General features: G+C 58.6%; 7 protein-coding genes across 7 annotated transcripts in view, besides 1 other annotated feature; all 7 read right to left on the minus strand.

Moving 5' to 3' along the window:
- Positions 1 to 1,281: 1,281 nt before the first annotated feature.
- LPMP_312310 (uridine kinase-like protein) lies at positions 1,282 to 1,914 on the minus strand (the record flags this gene model as incomplete). The annotated part of the gene is made up of 1 exon (XM_010703316.1): positions 1,282 to 1,914. The coding sequence occupies one exon, from the start codon at positions 1,912 to 1,914 to the stop codon at positions 1,282 to 1,284; it is 633 nt and encodes a 210-aa protein (XP_010701618.1).
- Positions 1,915 to 2,341: 427 nt separating this feature from the next.
- LPMP_312320 (ferredoxin 2fe-2s-like protein) lies at positions 2,342 to 2,827 on the minus strand (the record flags this gene model as incomplete). The annotated part of the gene is made up of 1 exon (XM_010703317.1): positions 2,342 to 2,827. One exon carries the CDS (start codon positions 2,825 to 2,827, stop codon positions 2,342 to 2,344), a length of 486 nt encoding a protein of 161 aa, XP_010701619.1.
- A 637-nt stretch (positions 2,828 to 3,464) lies between these two features.
- Positions 3,465 to 3,902, minus strand: LPMP_312330 (adrenodoxin-like protein; the record flags this gene model as incomplete). Its single annotated transcript, XM_010703318.1, has 1 exon — positions 3,465 to 3,902. The coding sequence occupies one exon, from the start codon at positions 3,900 to 3,902 to the stop codon at positions 3,465 to 3,467; it is 438 nt and encodes a 145-aa protein (XP_010701620.1).
- An 819-nt stretch (positions 3,903 to 4,721) lies between these two features.
- On the minus strand, positions 4,722 to 5,195 carry LPMP_312340 (adrenodoxin-like protein; the record flags this gene model as incomplete). The annotated part of the gene is made up of 1 exon (XM_010703319.1): positions 4,722 to 5,195. The coding sequence occupies one exon, from the start codon at positions 5,193 to 5,195 to the stop codon at positions 4,722 to 4,724; it is 474 nt and encodes a 157-aa protein (XP_010701621.1).
- Positions 5,196 to 6,695: 1,500 nt separating this feature from the next.
- Positions 6,696 to 7,235, minus strand: LPMP_312350 (ferredoxin, 2fe-2s-like protein; the record flags this gene model as incomplete). Its single annotated transcript, XM_010703320.1, has 1 exon — positions 6,696 to 7,235. One exon carries the CDS (start codon positions 7,233 to 7,235, stop codon positions 6,696 to 6,698), a length of 540 nt encoding a protein of 179 aa, XP_010701622.1.
- A 1,034-nt stretch (positions 7,236 to 8,269) lies between these two features.
- Positions 8,270 to 8,785: a repeat region.
- A 238-nt stretch (positions 8,786 to 9,023) lies between these two features.
- On the minus strand, positions 9,024 to 11,438 carry LPMP_312360 (hypothetical protein; the record flags this gene model as incomplete). Its single annotated transcript, XM_010703321.1, has 1 exon — positions 9,024 to 11,438. The coding sequence occupies one exon, from the start codon at positions 11,436 to 11,438 to the stop codon at positions 9,024 to 9,026; it is 2,415 nt and encodes an 804-aa protein (XP_010701623.1).
- A 1,582-nt stretch (positions 11,439 to 13,020) lies between these two features.
- Positions 13,021 to 13,340, minus strand: part of LPMP_312370 (hypothetical protein) — a gene marked incomplete at both ends in the record, with an annotated part of 2,005 nt that continues 1,685 nt past the window's right edge. The window contains one exon of the mRNA XM_010703322.1: positions 13,021 to 13,340. Within this exon, the coding sequence (XP_010701624.1) occupies positions 13,021 to 13,340 (320 nt within the window).

A 13,340-nucleotide genomic window follows, 5' to 3' on the forward strand; every position in this document is an offset into this window, starting at 1 on the left:
GAAGACCAGAAATGAAGATGCAGGGGCCAAGAGGAGAAGCCCCCACGCAGGGACTAGCAGAGCCCCCCCCTTTCCCTCCAAAACACACAATGAGCACGCAGCGAGAAAAGCGCGACGAGGACGCCGATCCCACGCACACAACGCCAGCGCCTGAAGGAAATGCACGTGGATAAACAAACAACATCGGAACAGCAAAGAAGAGAGAGAAATCATGGCAGCGTGCAAAGGAGAAGGGGAGAGTCCACCCACTCGGCAGCAACGCCGATCCCGTGTACGATGAAGAGAGAGCCTTCAGGCTTTCCATAAGTCCCGCCTCAGTAGTAGTACCCCGGATAACCAGGACGTGCTAGCGGTGGAGCAGCTGGATAGGTGCAGAGGTGGGCCCCCTCCACGCCATACTCGTGCCCTCGGTGGGAGGTGGATTGCCTGAATGGTAGCCAGTGCACACGTCCTACACACCACTGGCATCCACCATTGGTCGTGCATTGTAGGCCGTTGCATCACCCCCTCTGTACGCGCTATACGCGCCAGGCAAAGCGTGCGTTCTCGGCGCGGCAGGCGAATGTTCCAAATGGCTGCGTCCGTACTGCAATGGCGGCATGGAACCTGCAGCAGCACCTGAAGTGTAGACGCCGGAGGGAGCATGCGGAGCGCCAAAGTCGCCAGCACGTTGCGCTTGAATAGTAGAAACAGGTAAAGTGCGGTGAGCCTCCTTGATCCACGAGATGGACCTCATGGTGGGGTTTTGTAGCCTGGCATCGCCTCGCTTAGCTGCATGTGCATGATGTGATAAAAAGACAGAGGGAATTATGCGTGGAGAGTGGACAGTAAAGTGGACTATTCCGTGCCACGCATCACGTCAAGACAAGCGCCGAGGAAAGGGGAACAGAGCGGTGATAGAAAATAAGTAAAATGGCGTGAGTGAGTGGTGGGGGGGGGGGGGTGGGTGGGAGAAGTGCGATCATGTTCAGGAAATGCAGTACCACACACACTCTCTCCTGCGCTTGATTGAGTGCAGTATTGGTACGGAACAGATGCAGAGCCACGCGGCCCCAATGCTAGCCGTTCTTAGCCTGCAAGACATCCGCTGCGTAACATGCTGGGGAGGGCTCGTGTGCGGAGCCACTCGCAGGGAAAGAGGCAGTCGACGGAGAAGAGGCAGATGGGCGCCAAGTCGAGCGAACGGGGGGAGCGCGATCCGCATGTCGGCAGTCGTTAGTCGCTTCAACGAAAGGGTACCCACCGCACACGAGAAGAATCGAATTCGGCAGTCTGGTGGCATCACATCTTCTCGAGGTCGTGATTCAGCTTAGCCCTCAACACCCCGACTGCGACGCTGTTGTCCTTCCAACTCGGCACGATGATGTCGGCGTACACCTTAGACGGCTCAACGTACGCGTAGTACATGGGACGCACCGTCGCCTCGTATTGTTCAATGACGGACTCGAAGGTGCGACCACGTTCCCTCATATCGCGCTTCGCGCGCCGGATCAGGCAGATGTCCAGCGGGGTGTCAACGAAGATGAGGCAGTCCATCTCGTTGCGCAGCTCCGCATTTGTAAAGAGGAGAATACCCTCGACAATGAGGACGCTCTTCGGCGTCATCGTGACTGCAGTGTCAGAGCGCGTGTGGTGCACATAGTCGTACTGGGGTATTTGCACCGTCTTGCCTGACTTCAGCTCGCGAAGGTGCGTTGTCAGCAGGTCGTGCTCAAGCGACTTTGGATGGTCATAGTTGGTATAGGCTCGCTCGCTCTCAGGGATGTTGGACTGGTCCCTGTAGTAGAAATCCTCGCAGATGACGCCGATGCTGACGGGGCCGCAGTGCGCCATAAGCTCCGATACAATGTTTGTGCTGAGCGACGACTTGCCGGAGCCCGAGGCGCCGGAGATGCCGATCACGGTGCACGGCATCGCTGTGACGGTATCCGTGAGAGTCGTTAGGAAACTATGAATGTGCTCTAAAGACCCTTCGGGTGGAGGCGGGAGGCGCGGAGGTGGGAGAGCGGCAGGGTAACATCGACTAGCGACGCCAACGCCGCGCACGTTGACCTGGAAGTGCTAGAGAGACGGTAGTGGCCACTTTAAGAGATGGCTCTACTTCGTGGTAATGACACGGGGGAAGAGAGTACAAAGCAAACGGAGAGGACCCCGCTTAGGTGCCGTATGATGCGCTTTATTTCTACCGCGTTTAAAGTCTAAAGCAGCTCTTCACTGAAACCAACTCCTCGTCCTCTTCTCAAAGAACTCAGTACCACATGTGGGTAAGTAACGGCGCAACACACGAAAGAGTACCCACACACGTACGCACGCACGCCTCATCTGCTCCTTGAAGCGAAGCTCAGTAGCCCATTTGGTTCTCCATCTCGTTGGGTATCGTCACGGAGATGTTGTCCAGCTCCGGCGTGATCCGCACCTGACACGAAAGCCTCGATGTATTGGTGACCTTTGGAGCCAGGTCTAGCATGTCCATCTCGTCCTCACTTGGTGCGTCCAGAAGTTTCTTGTAGGACGACTCCATGAAGATGACGTGGCAGGTGCTGCACGCGCACGTTCCGTCGCACGCCGCTTCCATATCCATCTTGGCGACATCGCGAATCACCTCCATCAAAGTGAGCCCAACGGCGGCCTGAACTGTCGTCTCTTTTCCCTCCGTCTCGCTCTTGATGTGAACCCTTACCTTTCCAGGAGTAGTGACGGGCGACGAAAGGGGAGGTGGAGGTGTGGTGCACCAGCGGAGCGACGTGCCTGAAGAGCTTGCCAGGGCTGCTGATGCTAGAGATCGACGCGCACAGAGTGCCGCCCTTGGTAGCGCAAACTGATGCATTCAGAGTGGGTGTCGAGCTTCGTGACAACTCAGCGGAGGTGAGCAGCGTACCCCTTACGTGGTTTTTGGTCGTATTTCGGCTTCAACCGATGTGGTGGGTTAGCAGTATCGTCTATCCCGGTGAAGCACTGCTTGAGGAGGGAGGGAGACAAGGACAAACAAAGAGGCGCCCTGCGTGGATCATATTGTTGAGAGATAAGAAAGAGAGAGAGCGACATGTCGGAGGCGACGTATGTGCGCCTTGGGTTAGGTTTTGGTATCACTCCGTTCTCTGTTCTGTGAAGGTCTCATTCACTTCACAAGCCGCGTCGAATGGTGCAGCACCCAACGCGTCAACACAGAGCCGCACATCCAGACGTCTGCGCCTTCTCCGCCTCTTCACTCATTCGGGCGCATATTTCATGGTTTTCCTTCTTTCGCCGCTTTATTCGTCTCGCGTGCGCGTCGCTCGACGGCACCGTCCGTGTTGAAACGCCGTTTAGCGGTGTCGCGTCAGCGCAAAAAAAAAAAACACATCAGCCACAGCGGATGAGGGAGAGGAAGAGGAGGGCGGAGAGATGCGGGGGGTGCACTGAGAGTACCCCAATAAACTAAGAATGCCTTCACAGTAGACCCACCCAGCCCTGCCGCTCGTTCATCACAGGAGTAGGTTAGTGACACTCCTTGGAAGCGCCACCTCTAAGCCACTCATCTCAGGGGTGAGGATGATTTGGCATGCGAGCCGGGACGTGTCCTTGAGGTCGAGTGCTTTGTCGAGGATGTCCTGCTCCTGCTCAGAGAGTTTCCCAAGCTTCTTGAAGCATGACTTGGAAAGATACACATGACAAGTCGAGCACTGCACGCAGCCATCGCAGGCTCCATCCATCTCCAGCTTCGCTACGTCGCGAATCGCATGCATCAGAGACATGCCAGCTGGCGCCTCGAAGTCGCATAGAGTGCCATCCTGCGCCTTAACACAGACCTTCACCTTGCCGGGTGTGCTGTACGACGTACGCGGGGTACAAAGAGTACCGACAGGGATGAGAGGAGGCCGCAGCAAGACGCCAGTGGGGCGAAGCGAGGAATAACGACGCATCGCAAGACGAGCCAATGGACGTATTAAAAGCACAGAAATGGAGAGAGGTGCTCGATGAGCACACGCCTTCACGCGTTTTAGCGTCGGCCTAGCGGCGATAAAGCGATGTTGCACTCGTTCCACGAAATAAAGCGCGCGCGAGTCGTCGTCCTTTGCGGTGGCTGCGCGCAGGAGAGCGTGGAGAAGACGCCACGAGGGTGAAGAGGCGACAGTGGATGGCGAAGAGGGCTGGATACAAGCCTACGCACTATACGGCGGTGTAGATGCTGTGGTAGCTGTGCATACCTCACCTGAGGCGGAGTGCCGTCTGCGCGTTTTGTTTCCAATGCAGAGTCACCAGAGTGCGACGCCACACACCCACCCGCACACAGGCGTGAAGGCCACCTTACTCCCACCCCTGTTGATAAACAGCGTATCACCGCGTCTGCCAAGCTGTCAGCTATGCGCGGTGCTTCTGTTCTGCACGCTCTGTTGTCGAACAGCGCGCTGCTCTGCTTTTTGCGCCTGGTGGCACTCGTGTTAGTCAGTCTTCGGCCAGTCCCAGGAAGGCCGTTCCTTTGCTGTTCAATTTCAGACATCCCTTCGGTGTGCCAGCGGGTGCAGTCGGCTGAGACGTTCGAAAACACAAAAGGCTATTACAAGTCGGCGAAAGTCACCAAAACCAACAAAACTCATCCACAACATCATCGAAACTGTGAAGAAGAACAAGAAACGCTGCCCGGGACGATGAAATACTCTGCGCTGAACGTTTGGCTGAGCCTCTCGGTCGCATTCATCGCCTCTCGCAATGTGGGTGCGTTTTGCACCTACGTTGCCACGCTAGCAGCGGCCATTGTCGTATGGCGGAAGCTCCACCTCCAGCCCATCCACCTCCGGGGTCAGATCCACCTGGCACGCAAGTCGGGACGTCTCCTTCACGTCGAGCACCTTGGCCAAAACGTCCTCTTCCTCCTCGGAGGGTCCTGCGACCCTTTTGAAGGATGTCGCCGAGAGTCTCACATGACAGGTGGCACAGACCATTTCCCCGTTGCAGGTGCCCTCCACATCGAGTCTCGCGACGTCACGGAGGGCCTGCATGAGCGAGAGGCCGACCGGCACCTCCACGTCACAGTGTGTGCCGTCTCGCTTCTTGACATGCACCTGGACTCTACCAGGGGTGCCTTTGGGTGCCCGTGAAGTACTGAGCAGCATCGGCGCCGCCATGCATCGCGGGCGCGGGGGACCGGGGAGGAGCCTTCGGTACATCCTCACCCACTTTCTTACGAGGAAAGGCGCCTCACACCACAACAACATATAGACACTCTGATGTTCAGAAGAGCGGCGGTGAGCAGTGCGCCAACAGGGAAGAAGTGAAGTGGAGGATAGGCGATACCAGTAAAGATGGATGTGCGTAGGCCCCTACCAGCTGCTACCCCCAAAATAATGGGCCGACAGACCCCCTGTCCGTGCGTGCTTCGCAGTCTCAACACTATGACGTGGTACGTCTCACGTCTCAGTGAGAGATGTAGCCGAGGAAATGCATTGACATGCAGGAGAGGAGGAACAGAGGCAAGTAAACAAAATGGTTTGGAGTCATTGACTCGTGATGTGAGCTCCACAATGACGGGAGGCTCAAGACTTTGCCTCTATGATCGGGGGGATAGCAGCTGCGCGGGATGCGTCTGTGAGACAGCCGCATGGCGTTTGCTTGCGTGACAGCAGAAAGGCCCTTCTGCACTTGCCAAAGACAAATAGTCCCATTCGCGCGCGCGTGTGTGTGTGGGCTGTTGTTTTTTGTTGTGGTTGCCCCTCGCTGCGCATCTCATTCAGCGCGTAGTGGCACTCATTGTACGAGCTGCAAAGTCGCAAAGATGCGGCGAACGGACCACGTGAGCGGCACAGCACTAGCACCACCACCACCAAACAAGCAAACGAAAACAAAACAACAGTTGAAAGGGCAAAGGAGCCCCGTACCTCGGTTTGAGCGGCCTACCATGATGGAATTCCCTCCCGCTCTCGCACCACCGCCACCAGTACGTTGCCAGTACCCTATTGTCAAGCTCATGCTGCTTCTGTGTATCGTGACGGCAGCGCCGTGACGTTACGTGATGCTGTGGGCTTGGCGGCTCAGGTTAAGACACGTGCGACGTTGGACGATGACTTGATGGAGCAGGTCCATCTCCTCCTCGTACAACGGCGTCAATTTTGTGTACCGCCCCGTGGACAAGACAGAAAGTCCCGCATACTCTTGTAGATCGAGTGCCTTCGAGTGCCTTCGAGAGAGAGAGAGAGAGGAGGGGGGACGACTATATATGTGAGGTCCACAACACAGAAGACCGAGGTTAAACGGTGCAGTTGGTTGTTGGTTGTCGGGACGAGCTGCTGCCGGGGACGACGGAGGTAATCCATGGTTTTCTGTTGGTGGAGGCCTCTTCTCTGCTACGCGGCCTGAGTGTGGGACAGCGCCTTTCACCTGAACAGCGTAATCAAAACGCAGGTTGAGTGCCTGCGCGTGGGAAGCTGACGTGAACGGAGAAGCAATGTACTAGCTACATAGAGGCAAGAAGGCGTTGTGCAGTTGCCCTCTCTACGAGAGCGTGTGCTTCCGCCATAAGTGTGAGCGACTCACAGCGGTTAGGAAGTGCTTCCTCCAGCAGAGACGGCCTTTCTCGAAGGGTGCGGCCAGCCTAACTAATACAGAGCCAAACAAAGTTGTTGTGACGTATTTCTTCCCCCCTTCCATCGCATTCTGTACGGGCGCACGATCCAGTGAAGCACAGGTCGGTCATTCGCAAACCCGATTCGCGCCTGCGTTCACTTCGAGGTGGTCCGCCGAAAGGTGGCCTGCCATCGCACATCCAGCGTACGCTTTGGTAGGTCGATTTCCAGTCCATTGAGCTCGTCTGACAAGGTGAGCTGGCAGCCGAGTCGTGAGGTATCCGAGACATCAGGCGCCTTGTCAAGGCAATCCTGCTCCGCGTCAGTGATGGGAAACAGACTCTCCACTTTGCGCGCCCACTCCGCAGAGTGAAGAAGAACATGACAGGTGGAACACTGACAGGTGCCGTTGCAGGCTCCCGGGACATCCACCGACAACGTAGAGTCATCGCGGATCGACTCCATCAAGTTGTCGCCGTCCTTGTACATACGCTCGTGCACGGCTCCGTCGCGGGTGCGGATACGCACGCGAACCTTGCCAGGTGTCGCGGAACGGAGGAAAGTCGAGGAGGGAGAAGAGGGGGAAGCTGCAGAGCTGCACGATGCCCTGGACAGCTGGATGGACGCCACCGCAGCACTGAGACTTCCAGGCCGCGGAAAAGTCACAAGAGAATAACCGCGGCGACAGACAAGCATGATTCTTGAGAGTCACAGGGAAAGCTGCGCACCTTCAGATGATCAAGCGGCGCAGCGTGAACAAGAGTTGGTCTCACAAGGGAGGCAGACCAGCCGTCCATTCAAGTGCGAGCCGCCGTGGAAACGAGGGTGAGGCGGAGAAACAATACGAGTAGAGGCCAAGAAGTCGCAACAGCGAAAGTCAGGGCAAGCAAGCATGATCATAGTGTGAGAGGGAGAGAGCCCCCCGTTGTGGCCGCCTACAAGCGAGCATCCGTTGCCTCCCGAGCAGAGGCTGCCAGGGTGTTAGAAAATACTACAAAAGCGTTCCTACGCGCAACGAGTACTGAGGTGGGCAGTGTGGCGGACACCCTCACACCTAACGTGGGGCACGAAACCCACTAGTAAGGTACCGGTACACATCCCTCCCTGCACCTGAGGTGGCTGTGAGGGTCGCGCCACCTCGCGCAACGCCTCCGTTTCCTTTCTCCATTGTCTTCCATGCAACTCAACAGCGTACTCGTAGATATGTCTTCACCGTTCGAGGCAAAGGTCAAATAACTTGCGTACAACACGCATCTCCAAAGCATCTGTGAAGGACCTTCACGCGCCTCTGCGAGACACTCAAGCACACCATGCAAATCCCTTCGCGTATAGACATGAGAAAACTCCTTCGGCAAAGCACAGCGAAGCACCGCAACGAGCACCACTGCACCCCACCTTCCCCGTCTCGAAGACGTAACCAGAGGCAAGCGCGTACGCAGCAGCCCTTCATGAGATACAGAGGAAGAAAAATGAAAAGATTCGTAAGCACTCACTACCGCCATGATGGGGGAGAAGGCTACAACGCACGAGGGACCTGTACGACGCAAGTGTCAAGAGATCAAGCCACGAGGTGTGGTATATAATACATCGTGAATAACTAGCAGCACATTCCATGGATTTCCTCAAAAAGGGGAGGATACAGTTGGCATACACCCCGCCTTAGTCATCCACACGCGAAGGGAGGGACGAAGCAGCAGCAGCACTGTCGCCATTAGCTGCACCACAGTTCTTTCCCAGCGTGCCCGCTCCCTGCCGCAGAGCTCGGGCATCACTCCGCTCTAGCAGCCCGGCCACGGAACCATCGCGTCGTGCGCAGCGGCCGCAAACACGCGTCACAGCAACGCACACCCGGCAGCCTGGGAAGAGTGTCACCGCCCCACCGTCCGCCCCGCCCCGCAGACTGCCACCGGGTGCGTCCCACGGAGGCGGCCCAGGCACCCTGCCAGTAGGCAGTCGGGGCCGGGTGAGGTGCACTCGAGCTCCGTGGGCACGCTGCCCGTCGCGTGGGTGGCACAGACGTGTGCACGGTCGCAGGCCGCTCCAAAGCAACGACATCCAGGACCTGGCCGCCGGCATCAGCAGCGGCACATCGCGCTGGCCACCCGGCGTCTTCGGCACTTGGCCCTGCCACCGCCAGAGAGCGATTCGGCATTGGGGAGGGGCAAGGGGGGCTGCCTGGCGTCCCCCCACAGAGGCAGCGCTGAGCCCCCGACACCACGCACGGCCCTGCCCCTCCGTCGGCAGGGAAGGGGAAAAGGAAAAACAGAAAAAAGGACGAAGTAACGTGGCCGCAGCCGTGGTAGGAAAAGTGAGATGCGCACAGAGGGCAAACACACGCCCACAGGCACTGCAGTGAGTTTGGCATCGCTTAGCACAAAGCAGCTCCTTTATCCGCTATCGAAAGTAGGGAGCACGAGAGCGCAATGCAAACTCCTACACATCATCAACTGTACAACTCAGAACAGCCTGCTCGACAAGATTTACTCAATGCTCGCTCATCAAGTTTACCTTGCGACGCTTAAACAGCCGCTGGAGGGATACCTGCCTCAGGGGAATCCCCATGAGCTCCCTCTCCAAAGACCGTTCCCGTGTGAAGTCGAACTGGACCACCTCCCGCTCTCGGTATGGCTTCAAGAAGGTGGGTGTTGTGCCAACCGCCAGCTGGACCGTTAGGTCACGACGCTTTTGGTGGGAAAAACACCAGCAGACGACGTAAATCGTAATGAACCCTGCCATAACCGCCCCCGCCGTGACCCAAGTACCGGCAGCAGATAAAGCTGACGCTGATATCGGTGGAAGCCAACCACGGCTCCTGTAGGTCGCACATGCCTGCGTGTCCGCGGCGGGGGTGCTGTACGAGCACGTGTACCCGCCAGGCGTCCCACTCAGCGCAGGATTGAAGCACGTCGAGTCATGGCAAAACACGCACCCCTCGTGCTGTCCGCACACCTCGCACCCGTCGAACGAGTACGCACGGCACGCGTCAGCAGGAGCCACGTTGCAGTCCGCGCCGCCCCACCCACCCTGGCATTCGCACACGCCGCAGTTGCACCGCCCACCAACAGCATCACACCCGGCGCAGCTCCTTGACGCCATGCTCCCGCCGCTGGTGCCCGCGCACGCCGCCTCGCACGCCTCTCCCTTGCACAGGCACGTCCCGCTGCCGGTGCTCCCGTCGTCGCACTCGCTGCCCGCCCAGCACGCAGGGCACGCCGCGCAGCTCTTGCCGTAGTACCCCGGCTGGCAGTGGCACGTTCCCGAAGACTCGTCACACCAGCCGTTCACTCCGCAGTCGACGCAACTCGACTTCGGCACAAAGCGGACGTGCAGCCCGCTGCGCAGGAGGCCCTGCGGGATCATCACCGACGATGCGTCGTCCACACCGTGGCGGACAAGCCCAACGCGCATTGGGGGGTGGGCGAGCATCGGGTCGCCCGGCGCACAGCTTGCACACTGGATCGTGACGTCGACTACGCCGCTGATGTCGGCGTACAGCTGCACTGAGAAGAGTGGCATGGAGGAGTAGTGGTTGCTGAAGGCAGCCCCGGTCAACCGCCCCACCACGCCCTCAGCGCAGCCGGCGGCCTCCTCGCAGAGCTCTTCACCGCGGGAGCGCTGGGGTAGCGCCCGTGCATCCCAGCGCCCGGCCTTCGCGAAGATGAACTCCGATTCAAGCGCCAAGATAGAGAACGTGTAGTTGCCGTTCACGCACGTGTTACCAAGCAAACCGCAAGGGTGGGTGTTGGTTTGCATGGGGCAGGAGGCGCCAGGGATGCAGTAGACGCGCTCTAGCGACGGGGTCCGGAACAGTGGAATGTTTTGCTGAGGGTTCGCAAGAGCAAGAGGGAAGTAGCCGCTCGCCAGTGCGAAGGTGTGGCTGCGGTCTGCCATGGCCACGAATGGGGTGTCAAAGTCCACGGTGACGTCGTAGAACTGCTGCGGCGTGAAGGCGGCCGTGCTGCTTGCAGGTGCTGTCCACTGCCCGCGCGGGCACACCTCCGACACCAGCGTGCTCGCACAGCACGCCGACGTGGAGAAGCACCACACACAGCCGCGCCCCGTGTCCGCCGTGCACGCGGGGGCGTCGCCATGTCCGGCACACGCGTCAAGCACGGGGTCGAAGCGGTACGCGGCAATGCCGTTGGCCGCCGTCGGCGTCGGCACCACCGTGCGCAGCGTCTTTGAGTAGATGAGCCCCGTGCTCGGCATGTACGCCGGCAGCGCGCGGGTGTCAGGCAGCGAGGCGTACCGCATAATGATGGTGCCGTTCGCGTACACCACCACCTGCGCCGTCAGCCGGGCCTCCGCGGTGGCTGCTTGGTTAAGCGCCGGCACGCTGCAGTACTCCACTGCCGTGTACGCTGCGCCGTCTGCGGAGGAGTCCAGCGTCAAAATGAAGCTCTCCGACGCACTCGCCGCGGTCGTCTCAAACGGCATCGCGTACAGGCCAATCATGGGCCAGTCGCCGCCACCGCCGTACAGCACGGACGTGTCGCTCGAAAACGCGTACGTTCCGCCGAGATCGGCAAAGAAACGCGCCGCGCAGTACCCGTTGCACATGCCGTACGGGGTGGGGGAAAGGAAGCCCATGCTGCTCACGTACCAGGACGAGTTGCCCCAGGCGTAGAAGGGGAAGCGGGCATTCGCGGTGGCGACGTTCTCAAAGACTCGGTTCAGTGAATCCACGAGTGGGATCTTTCGCGCAGCGCCTGGCGCGCCGCACAGGGTCTGGTACTGTGCCCAGTGTTCCAGCGACGCGTCAGCGAGCTGACTCCGCGTCACTGAGGTGGCGGTATAGGCTACAATGCTCGCTCTGCTGGCCCATCCGTTGGTGCTACTAAGAAGTGCAATGGTGAGCAAAAGGGCCCAGAAGGCTTCCCTACGTGGTGCAGACAACATGGCATGTACACGTGCGGAGTGGGACTTTTCGCTGTGACCGTGCTTGAGTTCTCCCTTTGTGGTGCGTGCGCATCGCTTCACAAGCCTGCTGAAGAGAGGAGGCCCTCTCGCTAGCCCTAGCGAGCAAGGTGAAGTGGGTGAACCACACCCACTTGTCCGGGTGGCGGAAATGACGACGCGTCTACAGACAAAGAGAGGGGCTTGGGGTTGCGTGTTAGTTGAACAAGAGCGAACAGGCGGATAATTCGCTTACGCGGCTCAAACGGGCAGACACAGGCGGAAGGCACGTAAGGGAGAAGTAACGAGCAGCGCTCCTGCCCACGACAGTCTGAGTGGCAGGTGAAGCGGACGAGGAAGCGAAGAAGCAGCAAAAGGCAGCGATGGAAGGAGCGGCGATATCGAGTCAAGCGAGACGTGTGTGTGTGGAGTCGGCGCAGGGAAAGAAAAACTCGAAAAGGGGATGCGCAAGCGGAGAGAGCGGGCAGCGCAGTGTCAATGCCAGACAACCATACGCAGAGGGTAAAGCCGGCGAAACTGCGAGCCTCACACACTCACACACACACACACACACGCACGCGCGCGATGGTGAGCGAGCAAAGCTGGTGTATGTGGAGAAGGAGTCAAATAAAACTGAAGGGAAATACTAAGTGGCGACGAAATCAATGGAGTATAGAGAGAGAGGGAGGGAGAGGGAGGGAGAGAGACGGACCCAACCAGCAGGGTAGCGGTGGGGCACACACACCTGACGTCCGCCTCCAAGAGAATCGGTGGTTATCAGAAGCGCTCCCAGGAGACGTGGCCAATAGGCGTCGGTGCCCCGCACACCCCTCTTCCTACAGGGGTAAAGAGACGAAGACGTAGGAGGTGCCGTACCTGAGAGAGAGAGGAAGAGAAGAGGAGAGGAAGAAGAGCGGCGTGATGCTGATCGCGTGTCACTCCCTCTCCCTCTTGCTTGTTCCGGAGGAACGACTCTCCTTCCCCGGCAACGGGCCCCCCTCTGGTGTGTGTTTGTTATGCCGCACTTATGAGGGGGGGGGGGGAAGGCAGAGAGAGGGGAGCAGGAGAGAGCGAGTGAGCCAAAAGAGAAGTTGTGGAAGTTCCGCCGAATTCTCCAGCCGACCACGTGTCTGCGTGGGACGGGGGACGGGGGGGGGGGAGGGGAGGAGGCGAAGGGAAAAACAGAGACACGAGTGGAATACAGCAGTGGTAGCAATGGTGAAGGCGCAGCCAAGACGGTGCAATCGCAGGAGCCAAACAAGCACTTGCCTGGCTGCCGAATTGCGTGATGGCACACCTACCGAGAGGAAGTGAAGGCCATAGGAGGGACGCAAGACCGGAAAGCGCCACAACACGCATGTCTCTGTCTCGCCTCTCAGCATCGATGTGTTGTTCTGTAACTCTGAGTAGCTCCAATGGTGCGACTAGGCTCAACCCTCACACGTATGCACAAGCACTTTACATAAACTTAGGAAGCAGTGGAGTCAAAGAAAGGCTCTCACGCGCCCCTCGCAACCCTGCGCCCGCCTGATCTCCTCCTCATAGGCCGTCCAATGCCCAAAGAATACACACTTCTTCGGCAGCACTACTGCTCGCTCATCAAGTTTACCTTGCGACGCTTGAACAGCCGCTGGAGGGATACCTGCCTCAGGGGAATCCCCATGAGCTCCCTCTCTAAAGCCCGTCCCCGTGTGAAGGCGACCTGGACCACCTCCCGTTCCCGCCGCAGACTACGCAATTCAGGTGAACCCGTCACTGCAAATGCCTCCATTGGATTCACTGCTCTACCACTGCGGCGAATGAAGACCAACAAGCTGAGCAGCAGAAAAGGCACAACTACGGCGAAGGCTACACCAACGACTGCAATGAAGTCAAAGTTAATGTTCACATGGGCCCTGAGACCCC

The sequence above is a fragment of the Leishmania panamensis genome, assembly GCF_000755165.1.
Source record: "Leishmania panamensis strain MHOM/PA/94/PSC-1 chromosome 31 sequence".
In the NCBI taxonomy this organism is placed as follows: Eukaryota; Euglenozoa; class Kinetoplastea; order Trypanosomatida; family Trypanosomatidae; genus Leishmania; species Leishmania panamensis.